Consider the following 23,185-nt stretch of genomic DNA (forward strand, 5'->3'; position numbering starts at 1 on the left):
TTTTAATTTAGACAGACGTAGATATTAAGTTCAATGAAAACCTTTTTTTTTTTTGCGTTTCTCACATATTCATTCAGGTGAGCGTGTTGGTTTATCAGATGGAAATATCTCTTCTGATATGTAACTAATAGCCATTATTATAATATTATTATAGACAGTACCCTTTTGATGTTTCAAAAAATTATCACGGAAGATGCCGCCAGGGAACTATATAATTTGATATTACATATGGTTTTGTGAAACTAATTGCATGGAGATTTAGGAATACTCAGAGAATCTGCCTTCTTTATTTTTACTTGTAGAATGACCAAATTGCATGGCTAACAGAGCACTCTGGGAAAAATGACATAGTCGCATTTTTTCTATATAGTGGTTAATGTTACGTATTAATCTACTTTGTTAGTAATACGATTTGAAATAGTCTAAAACTGAGTTAAGTGATAATTTAAATGTAGAAATTAGTTAAATGTTGACCTGAATCAAAAGTACGATGTTTAGTAAAAATATTGATAAACACGGTTTTCTTTCTTAACACAAATTATTTTAATATACAAAAAATAATACAATTTATAATAATGTTTGTTTATTTCCGAATTTCGCGCATAGCTAAACGAGGGCTATCAGCGCTAGCCGTCCCTAATTTAGCAATGTAAGACTAGAGGAAAGGCAGCTAGTCATCACCACCCACCGCCAAATCTTGGGCTACTCTTTTACCAATGGATAGTGGGATTGACCGTCACATAGTAAGGCCCCCGCGGCTGAAAGGACGAGCATGTTTGGTGCGAAAGGAATTTGAACCCGCGCTTTTCAGATTACAAGTCGAGCGCCTTAACCACCTGGCCATGCTGGGCCAATTATAATCAAACGTCGAAGTTTTCACCGCTGAAGTTAAATGATTTTGTAATGATCGAAATCTATAAACGTTTTGGTCAACATATTTAAAGTTCCCGACTAATAAGCTTTAATCACAATTATAGCTTCCAAGGTTCATAGTATACCAATGGCAACAAATCAATAACATATACTGTCTCTTGACGCGTCACTTTAGTTACATTTATAGTTGTGAGGAGAAATTTTACAAATTTCAGCCTGCATAACAACACTGACGACACACTAATGTTTACACGCACATATATATTATTGTTCTTTTTATACACTCGAGAATCTTCTTCAACTTTAGTGAATAGACGGGAATTTTGCAATATAGATCTAACAGTATGGGTTACATACATTTCTAAATACATATTACACTGAAACAAACACTGACATTAAAATAAATATATAACAGTAAATCTGTCATAGTTAGGTTTTTCAGTTCTATTTAAATTGTTGGAGATCTTTGTCTGACAAAGACGTCCCTCCACGACCACCACTATTTAGTTTGCAGTGCGTCCAGTATGATCAAAAACCTGGTTGTGTTTTACTACCAATGTTTGTCCAGTCTTTTTCTGTAGTTTACTCAAGTAGGAAACTCAGTTTAGCTCTGTATAACGTTTTCTAATGTTCTTCTAATTATCACCTGTAGGATTATCAGTGCATTTCAGAACACATACAGGAAAGATGTTCAGGTAATTCTTTCACAGTTGAATTCACTGTCACGTTATAACCACCCCTCTCCACTCACAGTGCTGAAACCTGGTACGTCCAATGATAGAATTCTAGCCTGCGACTCAGAGGTTGGAGTACAAATGACCTAATCATGAGGCTAACTAACTTCAATTTTGAAAGACAAGCCAAAATTTGTTTTTCAATTAAATTTACAACGTCGTGCACTGTTTCCATTTTCAATGACTTATTTTAGTATTTTGTAGGGAGTAAATATATGAAGACACTTATAAATAAGTTTTATTAAAATAAATATAGGAGAAATGTTTTACCATTATTAATTTGGATCTCATGTTTATATTTCGTACGTTATTATGTTCATATTTGTAATTTTCACATAAAAAAGTATTTTCAAAATCGAAGAAGGTGACACTCAAACACAAGCACAAAGAAAAGCTTGTTAAACACTGAAATGTGATTGGCTGATGTTTGTGTCAGTTTAAACAAAATGGCGGATATCAATGGTGATGAAAGTAGTGGTATAGAAAGCTGGGAAATTTCCAAGAAAGCCGGCTCTCCATACATTCGAGATCGAAGAGCTTTGGATTCAACAAGCAATTTAAGGGTAAGATTATTCTCACTTTATATGCGTGCTTGAAATTGCTGCTTCGATGGAAAAAAATACAGTTTTGGAGCGTATTTGTACATTTATCATTGTATGACAGTGAGTTAGGCTTACGTCTTAGCATGTGCTGTTGACATTGAAAACTGACATCTTGCAAAATAAATGTTCACACAAAATATTTTTTTAATGTCCCACTGACAGTTTAAACTGATGGCACAAAGTAGGCTTAACAATGATATTATCACCTGGATTTAGTAGTGCTGTTACTCTTACTAAAACGTTTAATATGTTTTATGTTACTTTCGTAAGTTTTTATTGTCAGATGATCTTTTCCTGGTTGTGACTAACGGCACATTGATACTGTGTAAGCACTGACATTAATATTACTATTAGTTGTATTTTATTACAAGACTAGATATTAATCATATACATATTTTTTAGATATCAATATCATTAGGACTTTATTTGAAAAAGGAAGGTAACATGTAAACTTGGTAAACCTATTTGATCTATCTCTTCTAGATTTCCAGAGCCTAAAGTAATTTTCTATAGTATTAAGGGTTTGACTTCCATCCTTATTCATCTACCGTGCAGACAATTCATAACAGGAACACCCAGACCTGAAGAATTTTGAATACCTGAATCAAATATACCATAACTCTTTTGAAATACACACAAAACATGATCAGAATTCTTAAGTAAAATGATTTAAACCATGATTCATTTTCGGAGTGTGCCTAAGTGTTCTCAGCATATGATAGTTTCTGTACTGAGTGGAACAAAACTGCATGTATTCCATCCTTTGGAAGAGGCCTCCAGTTTTTACACAAGGCTACAGTAACTTTCCAAGCTTAAAATTTCTGTTAGTAAGAACAAAACTTATATACACTTTATTTTTATATGCTACTGAAATCCTACAAAAATGTTTTAGAACTTTTTCCAGTAATAGTAAATAAATATTTTTTTTAAACATTAAAACTTTTATCCAATAAGAAGTAATTTGTCTTTAAATACATAACTTACTCTCAGTATCAAAGCTTCAGTATGAATAGAAGTAATAGGTTGGGAAGGACACTGGACATCTTTCCTTCCAAATGTTTGTTTATTGGTCAATAGTGCACTGTACAGATGCTTTATTTTCTACTGGTTTTAAGTCTAAAAATAGAATACCACGTAATTATGACAAAATAATGGAGTGTGTGTACTTTGAACTGTGTGAATCTATAAGTCATATATGTGGTTGTAGAAGTAAGTTTGAATTATGAAGTGATTTTATTGATAATTAGTAAATAACGAAAAGTTTTATAAATCATATTTAAACTTAAGGCTGGCTAGTACAACTTTCCTAACATGAGGTATAACGTGGACAACATATGGGACCCATTGGTCTATCTCACTTGAACTTACTATCTCTACAACAACAGAAGACAACCTATTCTAAAAGCCTCTTAGAAAAATAAAACTTAACTAAAGACGGCTTCTATTCTGTCAAAATTTATATTTGTGTCCCTCAATCCTACTATTTTCACTGTTAAATATGAAAAAAGATGACTTGCCAACGCTGTCAATTCAGCTTACAATCTTTTAACACTTAATTTTTGTTCAAGAAAAAACAGTTTGAGAGGTTTTAACCTCCATCCCAGGAACCATTCTCTAAACCATTTCCAACAATTTGATGTATTTGCTATGGTAAGGAACCCAAGACTGAACACAGTACTCCAAATGTAGCCTAATCAGTGACCTTTATAATGAAATTATAATCTCTATACTTGTATTTAATATTTCTCTAAATATAACCTAAAATCCCATGTGTCCTACCACTAGCAATTGCACACTACTTGGATGATTTCAGAGACTGATCAACTGTTACACCAAGATCCCTTTCTTTTGTGACACTGATAAGGTTATTCCCATCCAAATTATAGTCATAATTCAAATTATGATAACCTACGTGCATTAACTTGCATTTATTGTAATTAAAACCCATCTACCACTTATATAGCCACTCACTAAATGATCTAAATCATTTTGTAAATCAGTAGCTGAATCTTCACAGCCAACAAGACCTTGATTATCATCAGTAAATTTAAATAATTTCTTGACCTCTTCTTCATCTGTCTGATGTAAATTGAAAAGAGTAAAGGTCCTAAGACAGAACCCTGAGGTGCTGCTCCACTTGTAATATTAATACAGTTTGATTAAACCCCATTTGTAACAACCCTCTGTCTTCTTCCATCCAACCACTCTTCTGTTTAATTTGCTAACTTATCCACCACACCTATAGTGACAATTTCTTTACAAGCCATTTATGTGCCATTTTGTTAAATGGTTCCTGAAAATCTGGATACACCAAAACTACATCCTTACCTGCATCTATGTAAACAGCAATATTTTCAATGAATGTCAAAAGATTTGTAAGGCAAGATTTTCCCTTTGAAAACATATTGACTGTCTGATAAAATTTTAAACTTTGTAAAGTTTCTTTTAACAGACTTTTCAAAACTGTTTTCACAACTGATGCAAGACTAATGGATCTCTAATTACTGAGATAATTTCAGTCATCTCACTTGAAAACACGAGTTACATTAGCTAACTTCCAGTCTTCTGGTACCGGCCAACTATTCAAGGACTGACAAAAAATATTAGTACCTTACATATCCAATCTCTAACTTCCTTTAAAAGCACTGGGGAAGTATTATCGGGACCAAGAGCCTTATTGCTTTTAAACTTCCTAATTTTTTCTTAACCACCTCAGAATGAATACAGCCATGTTGTATCCATTCATCAACTGTTCATGATGTGAAATACTGCTTAAATCTTCATCAGTAAAAATCAGACAAAATTAAATTTAACAATCCAGCTATATCCTAGTCATCGTATACTAGCCTTCTTTATCATCCCTCCTACTTCCATTTTAACATTTTGTTTACCTTTGATTTATTTGAAATCATCCTTTTAATTTTAACACCAATCTTTTCTCTCTATTGTTTTTAATGTTTTAATTTTTTGTTTCACCAACTTTCTTGATCTTTAATGTTATCAAACTCTCTCTGAGCCAACCTGGTTTTTATTCACCGCTACCCAAATGTTCCTTACTTTCTACCATCTCAATCACCACTGTACTAACAATAAATCTAAAATAGTATTGTTTCTAATAGGTTACTTGACTGATTGGTAAGGAAAGCCTTTCTGAACTGTTTCCAACAACCTTTCTCTCTCCTAGTTTGACTCTAGCATTTCCCAATCTATATGTGAAATTAAAATCATCCATAATTATGACTTTGTTAATATCTGAAGTCTTAACCTCAATGTAAAGTTTATCACTAATGTTGTTAGTAGCTTTGGGCTGTTTATAATAAATTTTCACTAAAAACTTTTTCCCTTGATATCCACTGGGAGAAACCCTAGTTCTACTTGGTATTATCTTAACTTCAACAGGATGTAACTTGTATTTTATTTATAAAGCCACTCCTACCCCTTTCTTTAAGTAGTCTGTAACCCTGTATTTCAAAGAAACACCTGTCATCAAATTCATCTGTGTTTCAGTTATTATTCAAAGTTCTCCTACTAATACTCTAAAGTCATTTGTTTTATTTGTTTTTCTTCTAACATTACAATAGTAACAGTTAAGCCTATTATTATAACTACTTCTATACTCATTTCCTATGTTAAACTTTTCTCTATTATTTTTAATTTAATTTATTCTGGTTGTCACCACTGTCGAGTCCTAGTTTAAAATTTCTCTTACAACTGAATTACTAGTTTTAACAAACAAGCCAACCCCTACCCTGTTTAAATGTAAACCATCCATTCCAGAAAGCTCTCTTCTTTCATTCAACTCATCTCACAAGTCCAACCAACCTATCCACTTATCCTCATCTAAGCCTAGGATTTAGTCCTAACAACTCATTTACAACTTCATCCACACAGTTAATTCTGGCCATTATTTCTGACAGTATGGCCTTTAAATGTTCTTTACCCTTTGTATTTATGGAATAGCTTCTACATCATTATCCTTACAAGCACCACATAAACTGCATCTCTGCTAGCTCCCATTATTATATCTCCTACTCTGTCAGGTATATCCTCCATCTCTGCTAGCCCCCATTATTATATCTCCTACTCTGTCAGGTATATCCTCCATCTCTGCTAGCCCCCATTATTATATCTCCTACTCTGTCAGGTATATCCTCCATCTCTGCTAGCCCCCATTATTATATCTCCTACTCTGTCAGGTATATCCTCCACTTCTGCTAGCCCCCATTATTATATCTCCTACTCTGTCAGGTATATCCTCCACTTCTGCTAGCCCCCATTATTATATCTCCTACTCTGTCAGGTATATCCTCCACTTCTGCTAGCTCCCATTATTATATCTCCAACTCTGTCAGGTATATCCTCCACCTGTGTCCTTAGGTAACATAATCTGATTTTGTTCTTACTGTTTATCCTGCAGATTATTATATCCACATATGTCAATGTATCATCTGTATAGTTATAGATGATTCATTGACATGATATGTGGATAGAATGTCATCCACATCTTTCTATTACCCATTTGTTTTTGAGGTCTAATACTATCCTTTATTGTGTAATAAGAAAGACATTTGACCAAGATAATTATTAATTACAACGAATGTTTAGTTTAATTTTCAGATGTTGTTTTTTCAAAATTGAATATTCTTCTACTGAATCAGGTTATTTAATCTCTACAGGTTGTATTGAAGTTACTTTCAGCACTTAAAATATTACTTGCTTCTAATCATCTCAGTCATCCTGTTATGTTGTTCATATAAGTACTAAAGTGTTTTATCTTCAGTGTGCCATTGTTTTTGGCACATATAAAGTAGATGCTACTGTAAACAGAACTCACTTGTAGAAAGATTTTCATCTTAACAAAATACGATTTATTTGTGCATACCAGTTTTAACCTTTATTGTCTTGTTCTTCGCTATTGAGAAAATGATGAATCTAATTAAAACCATTTATGCCAGGAACGTAGTAATGGAAGGTAGAGTAAGTTAAATATGTCTTAAACTGTTCTATTATTTTGTGATCGTGGGTAAGTTAACTATATAAATAAACTAAACTGAAGTCAGTTTAATTTCAGAAACTGATATAAAGGATATTCAACTCTAACTCGACACAACAAAAGTAGTTTTTGTAAATGACATTAAAATTCTTAGGACTTGTTGATGTAAAGAGATTTGTTTTTTGTTTTAGTGTGCGACTATTCAAGTTTCATGGTTAGTGTAGTTTTACAAGGATATTAAACTTTAGTACCTGTATAACACATTTTAATTTGTTGAGAAACAAACCACAAGTAAAATTTAAAGGTTACATTTGGAGGAAGTATTTTACGTAAAAAATAATTTAAAAAAATTTAAATATTGTGTACATAATTTAGTTGTGAAAAAATATTGACTGTAGCTTTGTTGAAGGTTTACAAGAACTACAGTAACTTACTGTAACCTCTAGCCATATCTGGCTAGTGTGTAAATATAGTAACTGTCTTAACTTGTAGCCACACCTGGCTAGTATTCGTGCATTAATAATTTGAACGTTAGAATATTGTTTACCAACAGATATTTCTGAACATGAAATATCTCAATGAATCCTTTGATATCGTCTTTGAATGTATAGAAGTACAACATCATGGAAGTATGAAAATAAACATATTTATGTCTGACAAGGTTTTCTGTTCTGTTTAAGATATGTTTTATTAAAGTACCAGGCACTTCAAGTGTTTTGTAATATCTGTCTGATGAAATGTTAGAGAACTATATTACTTGTCGAATGTCTGTCCGACCGTCAGACGATGTAGAAACATCTGGATCTTGCTTGGTCCATATTCCATGATTTTTTTCACTATTCAACCGAGATCACGCTTCAGAGCATGCACGAACTGTGAATCCTTTTATCTGGAAGTTTATTGTTCGTGTTCCATTCCTATAAAAACGCGCTTCACACTAAGGCTTTATATGTAATAAAGGTGTCAGTCAAATCTCCAGATATATATTTATTCTGATTTATTAACATATAAAGTTAATTGAATATTTGATATAATTTTTACGTCGCATTAGAAAACTTAAACTGTTACGTGAACCTGTACATATTTTTCAGATGTAACGATGTACTATTAAAAGCAATAATTCTTATACATGTTCGACATGAAAATAAGTTATGTGGCTGCCTGTGTTTTGATGTTTGTATTTACCCATGATTTCAATAATGATTCATGAAGGAACCTAACACATTTTAATGTAAAACTCTAAAATTGTTATTTCTCGGCCAACACATTTTTTCTTCTGGTTTTAATTTTTACATTGTGCAGGATGACATATTAGCGGTATCAATTATTGCATGTTATCCTAAGCCTTATTTAGCTTTCAGCGTATAGAGGGCGTTTATGCCCTCGAGTTTCTTTAACAATGTCACGGATGACCTAATTGTGACAGACATTTGTTGCACTTAAACTTCAGGTTACTGTATCGTTTACGTGGACAGGATTTGTTGTATCCTAACTGTGGACGCTTGGCAGAACCAAACGGCTAACTAACAGTGACAACGGATTTCTGAATTACACGTTGCCCAAAGTTTTTAAGAAATAATATTGGGAACTGAGAATTTCCACGTCATAATGTCTAGTGACCCTCTGTCGGACATGTATTCAGTTCCAGCACTGGATATATCACAAGAGTTTGCTGAAGATGGAGAGAAGTTTAACACCGACCAAGAACATTTGTCCGTGGTACGTCTTGTTATAATTATCTTTTCATTATCAGAAGAGAGAATTTAAGTTTTCTACAAAAGTAGCCAAACAATTACCTGATCCAATCCTAACACCAATATTAACCCATATCCTAGGTGTGTGAAGAATCGTGTTTTAAGGCCCGGCATGGCCAGATGGTTAAGGCGCTCGACTCGTAATATTAGGGTCGCGGGTTTGAATTCCCGTTGCACTAAACATGCTTGTCCTTTCAGCCGTGGGGGCGTTATAATGTACGGTCAATCCCACTATTCGTTGGTAAAAGATGCTTGTTTTGAATTTTACGCAAAGCTACGCAGGGATATCTGTGTTGTCAGTTCTTAATTTGGTAGTGGAATACTAGAGGGAAATCAGCTAGTTATCACAACTCACCGCTTTCCCTCTAGTCTTCCACTACTAAATTAAGGACTGACAGCATGGATATCCCTGCGTAGCTTTGCGTAAAATTTAAAACAAACATCTCCACATTCAATAGTCATCTTTAGACAGATTTGGTAATCGCCAGTACAACAGTAGATTCTCAGGTGAAATCTGTCTTGATTTATGTCCCTAGGATGTTTTAATGTACGTGTGTATGTGCTGAGTATGGAAGTGGTGTATCCCACGTGTACTGATTGTATCAGATGTTATGATGTACGTACTAAGTATGGAAGTGGTGTATCCCACGTGTACTGATTGTATCAGATGTTATGATGTACGTACTAAGTATGGAAGTGGTGTATCCCACGTGTACTGATTGTATCAGATGTTATGATGTACGTACTAAGTATGGAAGTGGTGTATCCCACGTGTACTGATTGTATCAGATGTTATGAGGTACCTACTAAGTGTTGAAGATATGTTACGAGGATATTACTTCTTCAGTAAAATGCTTTGTTTCTATAATGTGTTGAAATTTACACGCGATTCCGGTGTAGGTAAACAAGTGTACTAAATGTACGTAGGTAAACAAGTGTACTAAATGTACGATTCTATAAGTTGAAATTCGATCTGAATGAAACTAGTCGGTGTTTGGAGTGTGTATTTCTTGACGCCTCCTGACCTTTGGAATTGCACGTACTAATGACACACCATTTCCTCAACACTTGAACCACCTTACCAAAAGTATGCAGAGGAAGATACCCCTGACGTTGCCTCCAACATGAAACGTGAAGGGTAATGTGATATTCGAGTTTCTTTACCAGTGACGGTGTGTTTTATTTATCATTTCTAGGTCAGTGGATACGTGAATGTGTGTGTTTCTATAGTTGAACTCAACTTGGAAACTTGCGATGTCACGTGTGTTTTACTCGTTGTGATTCCTCTATCATTATGGTCACTTAAGCTTGTATCTTTGAGTCTGGTGGTTAGGGGGCAGGAGGTCGTGGAAAAGGTTAAGCCTCGATTTTAATGAATTTCTTGTTCCGTAAGCAGTTAACATATTCAACGCAAGGTTTCATATAACGGCTGGGTGTTATATATATATTGTGGCTCGCATACTGAAATTATTGAGTAGAGAATCCATGGTTCACGTCCTATTTCATTAACAGAAGCTTCTCCAGTATTCCGTAGAACTGGCATTTTTATTCCAAGAGCATGTGAATCCCGCGATTTTTGACCTTCGTAAAAGAATACACTGCAGAGTCTGCGGTACGGCTGCCGTTTCCACTTGTGAGACCCCGTCTGATACAACTGTTCAAGATTAGGCCTACGTTTTACTGAATGAGTCTTTCTTGTGCGCATCTTTTGAGTAATAAATAAAACTACTATTTCATTTTACTTTTGACCAATCAGAGGGCCATTAGCATGGAAATGTACTAAATCCAAGACGATGTTAAAAATTTGTCTACACATTGCCAAGCCTCGCCAACATGGCGACAAACTTGAGCGCTAGCGACGCTGATAATGGCTGCTACTATTCTTCATTGTTTATGGTTAATTTTTCTAAAGGTTTAAGAGCATTTGTAGTGTGATTTATTTTACTAAGAAGTGATAAAATATAAAATTATTGTATTAGCATAAAATACTCTCCGATAATTTCTGACCTATTTCTTACGATGTTAGTATCCATGCGCTTGTGATGCGATTACTCATGACGTACCAAGTTAAGCACAGCTACTTTAGATGCCATAACCATGAGCAACTTTCAGGTGTTGTAACAATAACAAAAACATCGGTGACACGACTCAGTTTCATCATGAAAACGTTACTGTATATTCATAATAATACTGTATTCTCAGTACAGTTAGTATGGGTGTGAAAACTAAAAGTGCAGAACAGGCTATTTAACGTGTTGATGACCTCAGAAGGTCGAAACGTTGTACTGTAATTTAATTAAAGTGCTGATACCCGTACTAGCCATCTTGAGAATACAGTTTTATTTCAAGTGGGTTTCTTGTCATCACGAATTACTTAGTAATGTTATTCCATAATATGTTTCCTTAACTTACTAGTGCTGTTAAACGTCTACTTAATTTATGCTCAGTAATACAGTTCTATAATGTCTCCTTAACCCTTAAACAGCGGGAATGTTACAGATAGCATCTTCAACTGATGATGACAACTGAGGACTAATTTCATCATTGCGGTGGCTACTCTGTTCGGTCAATCACCTCTTCAAAGAACCTGTCGATCATTTCAGACAAGCATGACCATCTATGAACTGGCTGAAGCTAGGCCTAACCACATCATTATATGGCGAACAAAGATCGTATGATGTTCTTATGATGTGTGGCGAACTATATTTTTACTAACGTACTCATCACGCTTCTCTTTAAAACTGATCATTGGGTTTCTAGCTTCTCACTATATGAGTACTTATCTGCTGTTGTATGGATTCAATAACCAGTTGTCTGTACTTGAGATCACAGGTCATCAGTTGTCTGACCTGTTTAAAAAATTTGAGTAGAGGGGATAATTAACATATTGTTTAATAGATACTTGGCTTGTCACAGCTACCATCTTGTATGTTAGATTCAATTACAAAACTTTTATCTTATTTGTATGCAATGTTTAATTTTGTTCTTTTAATAAGTATCACATAATTTATATATTTATATATCTACTATCAGGAAAACATACGTATTATTTTCAGGATATCCAGATAACTAGGCTAGGAAGTGAAATGTATTCTGATAAGAGCTGTAGAAGTAGGACCCATTAGTTTGTGGTACTACACTGTCGGATTTACATTCTAATCTACTGATGTGAATTAAAGGTAAAAAAAGGAACTGGTATAAGTGCTCTCAGTGTCTCGCATCCAGTGAGTTGTGAAAAGGTAGACGTTTGTAATTAAAGAAAGCAACAGGATAATCTAGAAACTTAAAAAGTACAATAAGTAAAAACGTTTCCTGAAGTTGTCATTCCAGCTTCCACTTGAATGATACATACAAAGAACCTGAGATGGATAGGCCTTTAATTAATGATTCGGAAAGTTGCCAATATTTCAACATGCATTAATGTGTATTTTGTTAGTCGAAGTTAGTTCAGCAGAATTTATCAAATCTTCTCAAGTGACAAATACAACAAGCAAGACGTTTTTACATTTAGAAGTTCATGCCACAGCACTAAGCAGGTTCGTTTCATTGTTGAAGCTGTGTTGGTAACGTGACAAAGGATACGAAGACTGTATGTACGTGTTGAATAATAGTGTTAGCCGTCCATTGCTAACAAGCTCTAACCTCTCTCTCTCTCCACCTGTTTCTCAAATAAGACAGTTTCAGTAAAAATGTTCCATTCTTAACAAGTTCTCCATCATATAGAGCCTGACCATACCTAATACTGAGTGACACCTTATCACAGTCTGATGATAAACATGGACATCAGCACCAGACTGGCTGTGATGACCATGGTCCAATCAACGTTAAACAACTTTAACTAAAGCCACTCCTCTCAAATGTTTGTTTACGAAAGCATATGAATGAACAGTCATCACATTCAAACTGTATGACCGATGACTTCAGTCAAGTGAACTGAAGGAATTACTTGAAGTTATTTTAATGTTTTTTTGTTTTCTTTTGTGAAAGCTAAAATTTTTACATTCCAATTGTTATTTATCTGTCTCATTCTGGTCATTTAGGAATGTTTTATTAGCTGTCAAATGTGATTGAATTTATAGTAATTCATACGTGATACCCTTAATATAAAAGTGTAGTCAGATGGGGCACGTGCACACAGGAGTAAATTTCATTACGTACGGTTAGCGAAAGGAATAACGAAAGTAATAAAATGTTACATCTTGGCAGCAGATTCTGCAGTTAAAAAATACACTGCGATAAGGTTTCCAGACACGTTTAAACACAAAACGTTGAATCTTTCCTCATAACGTAAGTAGTGGTAATGTTTTATTAGTACGTGTGTGAGAGTTGACTGAAATGAGCGTGAAATTCGTCCTAACATACAGGATGTTTTGTATTACTTAAGACATTTATCAAAGGATAGTTCTAACAGTTCTCGTGCAAAATTATCTTTAAAGAAATGTTTAAAGGCTATGATCAAAATGTTAATGAAATGGGTATTAAATATTTGGTCAGTCATATAAATGTTGTCAAATATTGATATGTCTTATCTGTTATTTCAGTGCTAACGTACTGTATTTGTGTAATAAATTGGGTAAATTTTACAAGAAATTTGACGCCCTTGAGAACAGGATACCAAAGGTTGTAAACTTGCCCTAATCTTCTAGATCAAAATCAGTGAAAATTTATCTTCACTCTGTTGCTGGGTCTTTGCTTTCTTGGAGCATGATACGAGACGTACTCAAACTGAGATGTGGAACAGACATTTATACAAACTGTTATAAGCTGGGTTTATCCATTTTGAATACAAGTAGTACAATTTTTTGTTCATAAAGGTAATATAGAATTATGGGATATCTCATCAGGAGTTATTCTAGTTTTCATGTAGAAGTCTCGTCTCTATTTGTCAACACGTGTTATTTTTTAAGTAAATATTTCTTGTTGTTTATTCAGTTTTTTCTACCTTTTCACGTAGATGATTATAATCGATTTGTTGTTTACATCTACTGCTTGTGCCTTACATAAGCACATTTGTAATACATCAGTGTTTCATAATGCTACAACATACAGCTAGCTATCTCCCTTCCGTCCCTCTAAGACCGAAGTGAAAGGTTTTTCTTCTTTTATGGTTTTATATAGCGAAAAATGGCCCATTCCTTATCCTCTCTAAAAGGCCCTATCTGTGCAATAACAATAGTCCTAAAGACAAACTTTAATTAAACTTCCTACGGAGAATGCTAACGGTTTTAAAGTTAAAATGTCACCATTTCAATTAATAGAAATTTTGTTTCATTGCAAGACTAAACCACAAAATTCAGGCACTCTTATATCTCACCATATTTATGAACACACGAAGACAAGAATTGGAATGATCAGTCATTCTGTCGATTACTGTTTTGTAATAATTTGTTAACAAATGGATCGTAATAGTAGTTAAAAATATTGTGGAAAATCATTCCCTCTTTAACACACGATTCTCTGGTGTTTTAATACTTAATCGGTAACGTGGGTGAAGTAGGACTTCTTGTTGAAACCTCTGTTAGAACTATCCAGACAGTAATGTAATGACATTTATTCTGTAAAACTCCTATAAATCCTCTCGGTTCGGATTTCTGTACGTAGTGAGGGAACCTCCCAGAGAAGGTTCTGTACCTTTCTGGTTACCTCTTCTGGGATCTAAACATCCGTCCACGTGCTTGGCGTGTGTGGTGACCCGTGAAGGGGAGGAGAGGATCCTGGTACTTAAGGGATCCAACCCTAACACACCACTTTAACCTTGAATTACTGTAGACAGGTGGCCTTCGGGTGGCCACCTAGAGTTAATCGGCTGGTCCACTTTGGCTAGGGTTAACCAAGTACCAGTGTTGGATATTCTCGGCAAGTGTTGCGAACATTTTATTAGATGCTGGTGTTTGGGTATAGTGCTCACGAAACCCTGGCATTACTGCATTGTCCTTGTTTGGCATTGTAGTGCGTCCTATCGTAGGGCTCCATGGTGGATGGGGTCAGTGTGCGCCAAACATTATTTTTTTATAACAGATTCCCCAAATAAGACCTTAAATAGTGAAAAAACAGTTTCATAGGTAGATGACCACGTCTTAAAGATTCTGAGCATCAATCTTCAACATCTGTAACACCTGTACCTCACTTTTTGAAAGTGCATTCGCTTTCAGACAAACCTTTAGGACAAATGTCTCCTTTTTTCTTCAGAAGGGACTAGAGGGACGTGCTGGCTCTCCAAAGTCAGTCAAAAAGCTTTGCACTGGAAACATTCACATCTAAACACACTGAACACCTCTTACATTCAAAGGCAATTGGGGATATACCCATTGAGGTTATGAACCATGCTACTTTGCATTTGTTACGAGGAGGTATTGTTGAGAGAGATTTGAAGAACATCCCCGAGTCAGAGATTTTCGCTGGTTTCTCCACCCAAGGAGTTTCTGCAGTGAGGAATATCTCCACTTTCAAAGATGGAATTATGATGCTGATCAGTGCCCTAATTTTGACGTTATCACCATGTTCATCTGCCACCATCAAGGTAGGATATTTTAATTGCAAGGTACGGCTGTACAGTCCAACCCCTCTCAGTTGTTTCCAGTGTGAGCAGTTCAGACATCATGCCGTGGTTCCTTGACATGTACTCGTGGTGGCAAGGACCACAATGGCTATAAATGTGAAATGGACTCTCATTGCTTTAATTGCTATGGCTCTCATCCATCCTACTTTCCTTCCAATCTTAAGTGGTTGGAAGAAAAAGAGGTGTAGCGTTTGAAGATGATTCAAAACATAACTTACCCTGAGGCTCAAAACTTACTGTCCACCACTTCATCTTGGACATATGTTGCTGCACTTCGTTCTACTATTACAGTGGGAGTGCATACGGATCTCTGTACCTCCAAAAATCATTCTCAAACCATATAAAAAGTCTTTTGACCTCCATGGTTAAAAAAGTTTATGAATCAGTGTGAGCACCCATATCTGTCCCAAATATTCATTCCAGCAAACACCAAGAACCACTTTATTTGGTTCTGGGTACGGACATTTCCTCAGATACATCATCTTCTCCCACCCCAAGATGCAAAACGATCATTTGTTCACGTTCTCAGTTACTGGAATCCTCTTCCAACAACAAAGATCTGCCCAATCAACCCAAGGCAGGATCCATGGAGGATCGATAGACCTCCCTCAAATAAAAAACAAATAAAAACGTGTTCAAAAACAGAAGGGCTCTCCAGCCAATTCGCCTGCACATAAATAAAAATAGCCATCTTGATACAATGGAACTGTCTAGGTTTACGTTCTTATCAGGCTGATAGTTATCAGCATTGATAGTTTCCTTCCATTCTGCACGTATTTCCTTACAGGAAACATTTCTGAAACCCGTCGAAACAGTCACCTTTTGGCAGTTGTCTTTGTACAGAAATGACAGGTTGTGTGTTGGACAAATGTATGGAGGGGTGGCACTGTTGGTTGAACAGCATGTGCCCATCCTGTCTTTGTCACTTGATACACCCTTGGAGACTGTAGCATCTGTGTTTCCTTTGGTTGTACCCTCACTGTTTATTCTCTCTTCCTGTCTCATGACGAGACCTATGATCAATCAGACTTTGATGCTCTCATTGAACAGTCTTCATCTGTATTTTTAATCCTGGGGAACTTTAATGGGCATTATCCCTACTGGGGAGGTACTGATATTGATGGGAGGGATCACTCTGTAGACCATATGCAACCTCTCTCTTTTTAGTGGTAGTTCTCATACTTATTTTTATGCACCTAGTCAATTCTTTATGCTATTGATCTCTCAATTTGCTCCCCTTCACTATTCTCCCATTTTTCCTGTAAGGTTGACAATAACCCACGAGGCAGAGATAATATTACTATCATTTTGAGAGAGACTGGCCGTGGTCGATGCTACCCGACCCGCGTGTCTCGGTGGAAGCTGGATCAAGCCAACTGGCCCTCTTTTATTGCTGTTGTGGGACTTGATCCTGCCATCGTCTGTAAGCTATCGATAAAAAAAACCTGCGTGGCAGCACTAATTGACTGTATTATACAAACAGCTGGTCAATGTATATCTAAAACCTCGACACATTTTTCACGATATCCTTGAATGTAGTGGAATCCTTCCTGACACATGGTACGAAAGGCTCAAAAACAGGCCTAGGATACTTTTCATAGGTATCCCACACTCTTAAACTGCATCACTTTCTAGCAGACCCATTCACATGCTCCACTGGTAAGATGTAAAAGCCAGAAGGAATCTTGGATTAAGTTCACAACCAACCTATCTTCTACCACCAGTTCCAAAGTCATATGACATAATATTCGAAAGGTCAATGGGCAGTATAAATCTGTCCCTCTCTCCATCTTACTCTCTGATGGCCAGGAAGTAGCTGATACTCAGAGCATCATCAGTACTCTAGGTGAAAGCTTTTACTGGGTACCAATCTCTTCTGCTTCATTCTTCACCTTCTTAGCCATCAAGACTCGGACACAATAATCGCCTCTTTCCTTTTGAGTTGATGGTCTCTTATAACTATAATCACCCCTTTATACTGGTGGAACTCAAGCTGGCTCTTCATTGGTCTAGCAGTACATCAGCCAGACCTGATGATGTAAACTACAAGATGCTGCTCCATCTATCACCTGCTTCTCTTGGTGTTCTTCTGATTGTTTTTAACCAGATCTGGTAGGAGAATATTTTTCTTGATGCCTGACGCCAGGCTATTGTCTTACTTTTCTCTAAGCCTAAGAAGAATACCAGGATTCCTTCAAAATACCGTCCAATCCCTTTGACGAGCTGTCTCTGTAAGACCCTATAGACGATGCTTAATGCTTTTCTTGTTTGTTTCCTCGAATCAAACAATCTTCTCTCGCCCACACACTGTTGTTTCTGACGACAGCACTTCACCATGGACTATCTGATTCGACTTGATACGTCGATCAGAGAACCCTTTCTCAAACGACAGCATCTTCTATCAATATTCTTTGATCTTGAGAAGGCTTATGATACTATATGGAGGCATGGCATTTTGCGAGACCTCCATTTATATGGGCTATGTGGTCATTTGCTCATTTTTATAAAAAAAATTAATGGGCAGAAGATTTCAAGTTCATGTGGGTTCGATACCTCCCTGTTCTTACCTACAGGAACTTAGTCTGTCAGGGCTGCCTTGAGTGTCACACTTTTCGATATAAAGATTAATATCATTGGACAAACGGGTCTATGCTGATGATTTCCACATCTTGTGTCAGTTGTCGAACATGAGGTTTATTGAGTATCAGCTACAAACTGCCCTTAATCATTTGCTGAAGTGAACCACAGTAAACTGTTTTCACTTCTCTCTTTCTCTCTCTTAAACTGTTTGCATGCACCATTGCCTGTGGTTCCTGAGACAAAGTTCTTTGGGCTTATCTTTGCCTGTAAGGTGACCTTTATGCCAATAATTAAGGAGGTACAAGTCAAGTGTACATGGGCACTGAACATCCTTCATGTCCTCTCTTCCATCTCTTTGTGAGCAGATCGATGTTCTGTGCTAAAGATATATCATGCTCCCATTGAATTGAAACTGCACTATGGGTCTCTGGTATGTGGCTCTGCCAGGACTTCAGCCTTAAAGATGCTGCACCCCATTCATCATCAGGGGCTTCAGTTCTGCATGGAGGCTTTCCACATTTCCCCAGTCCAGATTTTGTGCACGGAGTCTCATGGACCTCCTTTACACCTCTGCTGTTTGCAACTGTCTTTACTTATACTTCAAAACTTCGTTCCTTATTACAGCATCCCACCCGGGTTGTGGTTTCCTTCCTTGGTGGGCCATGCTTATACAGAACAGACAATTTGCCATTGTTCCTTTTGGTCTTCGTATCCAAGTGTAGTTGGATGACATTGCTGTGACCATTGATGGTTTAAAATGAGGTGACTGTGTGGGCTCTTCCATGGTTTGTTGTGGTTCTGTGGTTGCGTACAGGTTCCTCTCTACAGCTTCTTTGTTCACTGTTGAACTGTAAGCCATTTCTTTTGCCCTGGATCACCTAGAAGCTAATCAGTACTCAAACTATACTATTTATACTGATTCGCTTAGTTCTCTACTGGCCCTGGAATTTCTTCACGTTAGTTCTCACCCTGTTGTAGCTGATATTCAAAACCGACTGGCTTATTTCTCTTTAATATCTACTTACTTCTATCTAATTTTTCTGAATATCACATCACGTTGGTATTCGCGGGAACGGGCTCGCCGAAACCACAGCTAAATCTGCTCTGGTGCTATCACTGCTCTGCCTGTTCCATACATGGACTATGGTCCTGTATTCAAGGCTCCGCTCCGTGTCAGTTGGCAGTTAACTTGGAGTGAGCAACGCGAAAACAAGCTTTTCCAAATAAAACCCTGTATTGGACTTTGGCTGTCTAGCTTCGGTAAGGATCGGAAAGAGGAAGTTGTTCTAACTAGACTACACATTGGTCACAGTTTTTTAACTCATCGTTTTCTTTTATCTGGAACTGATGCACCAGTGTGTAGTTTGTGTAACACTCAGATTACAATAAGCCACATTTTACTGTAATGCCGTCATTACGACTCTCAGCGATGGCACCATTTTAAACGTGTTCTGTTTGTCCGTAACGATAGACAATGTTATTGGTGTTGGTGACACTGTCTACCTTGGAAATGTTTTTATTTTGTAAAGACCATTAATCTTTTAAATGCTATTTAAGTTTTTTAACTTATACACTGGACCTGTTTTAATGTTATTTCTTTTTAAGAGTCAAAGTACATCGAGTTCGGTTTGAAATTAGAAAATGGTCGTAATGTCAAAATACTCGAAACCAGGACTGGAAAGGTCAACTTCAGGTGACAAACGCTGCTGTTTGAACTACTGTTAGTCATACTGACAAGTTGTGATAATTACAATTATGCTGCAGAACGACCTCTACAACTTGTATTACTGTAGTTTTTCTCTCATTACTGTAGATATAAAAATTGTATTTAACGTTATTTACGTTTTTAATTCAAATATTAAACTTTTATTTTTTTACCTTGATTAATTTTTATGAATTTTAATAATTTTACTTTACTTCTAACTTTTTACCGGAGGTTTGACGCAGATAGCCTTGTTGCTTTGCGCCATAAAACGCCAAACCAATAATCATCTCCTGCAAATATGTAGTCACTTCTTGTTGAAACCTGTTAGAACTATCCAGACCATTACCTAATGACATTTGTACTCTTAAACTAAACTCCTGTAAATATGTAGTCACTTCTTGTTGAAACCTTTGTTAGAACTATCCAGACCGTTACCTAATGACATTTATACTCTTAAACTAAACTCCTGTAAACACGTAGTCACTTCTTGTTGAAACCTGTTAGAACTATCCAGACCGTTACCTAATGACATTTATACTCTTAAACTAAACTCCTGTAAATATGTAGTCACTTCTTGTTGAAACCTTTGTTAGAACTATCCATACCGTTACCTAATGACATTTGTACTCTTAAATTAAACTCCTGTAAATATGTAGTCACTTATTGTTGAAACCTTTGTTAGAACTATCCATACCGTTACCTAATGACATTTGTAGTCTTAAACTAAACTCCTGTAAACACGTAGTCACTTCTTGTTGAAACCTTTGTTAGAACTATCCATACCGTTACCTAATGACATTTGTACTCTTAAACTAAACTCCTGTAAACACGTAGTCACTTGTTGAAACCTGTTAGAACTATCCATACCGTTACCTAATGACATTTGTACTCTTAAACTAAACTCCTGTAAACACGTAGTCACTTCTTGTTGAAACCTGTTAGAACTATCCATACCGTTACCTATTGACATTTATACTCTTAAACTAAACTCCTGTAAACACGTAGTCACTTGTTGAAACCTGTTAGAACTATCCAGACCGTTACCTAATGACATTTATACTCTTAAACTAAACTCCTGTAAATATGTAGTCACTTCTTGTTGAAACCTTTGTTAGAACTATCCATACCGTTACCTAATGACATTTGTACTCTTAAACTAAACTCCTGTAAACACGTAGTCACTTGTTGAAACCTGTTAGAACTATCTATACCGTTACCTAATGACATTTGTACTCTTAAACTAAACTCCTGTAAACACGTAGTCACTTGTTGAAACCTGTTAGAACTATCCATACCGTTACCTAATGACATTTGTACTCTTAAACTAAACTGTAAATATGTAGTCACTTCTTGTTGAAACTTTTGTTAGAACTATCCAGACCGTTATTTTATGACATTTGTACTCTTAAACTAAACTGTAAACACGTAGTCACTTCTTGTTGAAACTTTTGTTAGAACTATCCATACCGTTACCTGATGACGTTAACCGTTAAACACTGACGTAACGAATTTAGTTGTAGTGTAAGAAACGCACGGGGTTTGTTAATTGTCAATTTATGTATAAGATTGATATCATGTTGATATCTTTACTACAACTTTAGTTCTAAGTTGTATTTGTGACGGATGCGTACCTTTGAATCAGCTGCAGAATGAAGATTCCGGTGAACAGACGGACGGGACGGTATCCCAACTTACTCAAAAATATCCCGAGTTTGCTGTTGAAATTCCATTTACTAAGGCGGAAATAGCATTTCTGTGAGTAAGAGCAGTTTCCTTTGTCCTGGGTAGGAAGTTTCTTTTTTGTCTTGTGTATCTTAGTTTTCCTTGTTACCTACGTTCACATGTGTGTTGTAATATAACAACGATTAAACCCGACTGATTGCGCCACCTTCAGACGAACATTTAACATGATTAGAGACTGGTGTATATTCTCTGCATACCAGACAGTTTTCACAACAGTTTCAAGCCTCGGTGGACATGACAACTATGCACTGAAATTGTCATCATGCCCAACTTGAGACGGCTGTTTGCTGACCACCATAACTACGATATTAGTGGCTTTACAACTGATAAAAGGAAGATCAGTTGGGGAACAGTTGTGGTTAAAAGCTTCAGTTCTCACGAGCAATGTTGTGATCAGCTGATGGCCGAGAAAATCTGCTCTGTCCAAGAGAACTTCAACAAAAATGAGGTTAAAGGTCGTGAAGAATATCTTGAAACACCTCAAATAGAGGACGACGACATTTGCTTAGCTTGTTTAGCTGTAAGTACAGAAATGTAAGCTTTTTGAAAATAATGTATATAGTTTGTGTAATTAGGGATGTGTATCCTGTTGGAAGTGTTTCTGTATTGTCCTAGAACTCGTAAAAGTTTTGTGTGTTCCGGATACGGCTGCGTAATGTAAATGTTTATTTTGAAAGTGCAATACAATAGTGTGTGCATTTTGGTTGTGTATATGCTAAAGATGCTTTATGGGCAGTTTAAATAGGAACATTCGTAAGTACAAATTAAAACACGTTGAACCGGAATAACCTGGTGTCGGTAGACGTAAGTGATAACGTTGAACCGGAATAATCTGATAGGATTAGACAAAAAGAAGTTAAAAGTTAAATTTAATCTAAAAGGTATTGTAAACTGATGTTTATGTAGTGATTAACTTAAACCGGTTCCATTACATTATTTAACAATAATTAAAATAAAGAGAACCAAAACTGAAACCACCCCCAACGTTCTTGTGTATCTACCGTACGACCTTTAAGTTTCCGGTTTTTATTTTTAGTTTTCTCTCGTTAGATCATGCTTAGAACTTTGATACGTATGTTAAACCGTGACTATCCGGTCTGTAAGGTAAACACTTGTGTTGTTACAGGCACAACGAAACATGTTTAATTAATATACCAATCGAAATAGAATTTTAGTGGTGCCTTGCTGACTTGCATAGAAATAGAACACCTGACTCACTTAGTGGTGTGTTGTTCAAAGTGGTTCTAAGAATTTGTGAATGAATGAAATATATAACAATATATCAGCTATATTCAGTGCCGACGAGGCCTTTCACCTAACACCAGGACTCGTTGGATCAGCTGGTGTTCGACAGACACATTTATTCTTAATTAGTTTTACTTTAGTTTACTTTCCTACTATTCAGAACTGCAGATGAATCAGAAAGCTAATCTTATTGTTTCCAGAGTGGGTCGAGCAGTTATAGAATTAATACGAGAAGACTACATTAGTAACCTTTTCTTAGTACTTTGAGCCCTATACACTTCATCACGTATGTAAACAATATGCCACTGAAGGATCCTAATCACGGATTTTCCTCACAGTTCGCTGATGATGTGGCAGTCTGAAAAAGTGCCCCAACACCAGCAATAGCAGCCACAAA

The 23,185-nt window shown here is 36.1% G+C and overlaps 1 protein-coding gene and 1 long non-coding RNA gene across 8 annotated transcripts in view; one reads left to right on the forward strand and one right to left on the reverse strand.

Moving 5' to 3' along the window:
• Positions 1-23,185, reverse strand: part of LOC143256412 (uncharacterized) — a 100,777-nt gene that overhangs the window by 62,393 nt on the left and 15,199 nt on the right. Inside the window, exons 2-3 of one of the 3 annotated variants that reach the window (XR_013031346.1) lie at positions 3,194-3,325; positions 2,508-2,790 (exon numbers count right to left, since the gene is read on the reverse strand). The exons of the other annotated variants lie outside the window; for them this stretch is intronic. This is a non-coding gene — a long non-coding RNA (uncharacterized LOC143256412). Of the gene's footprint in view, positions 1-2,507; positions 2,791-3,193; positions 3,326-23,185 lie in introns of those variants that run through there. 3 annotated transcript variants of the gene reach the window in all.
• LOC143256409 (adenosylhomocysteinase-like 1) overlaps positions 2,015-23,185 on the forward strand; it is a 122,932-nt gene continuing 101,761 nt past the window's right edge. For 2 of the 5 annotated variants that reach the window (XR_013031341.1, XM_076513619.1), the window contains exon 1: positions 2,015-2,170. Coding sequence is in view for 3 of the 5 variants with exons in the window: in XM_076513619.1 (XP_076369734.1) it covers positions 2,054-2,170 (117 nt within the window). In the remaining 2 variants the exon portion in view is untranslated. Of the gene's footprint in view, positions 2,171-8,785; positions 8,922-21,780; positions 22,064-23,185 lie in introns of those variants that run through there. The other 3 variants (XM_076513620.1, XR_013031340.1, XM_076513618.1) reach the window with 3 other exon arrangements.

Source organism: Tachypleus tridentatus, chromosome 7 (assembly GCF_004210375.1).
Source record: "Tachypleus tridentatus isolate NWPU-2018 chromosome 7, ASM421037v1, whole genome shotgun sequence".
Lineage (NCBI taxonomy): Eukaryota > Metazoa > Arthropoda > Merostomata > Xiphosura > Limulidae > Tachypleus > Tachypleus tridentatus.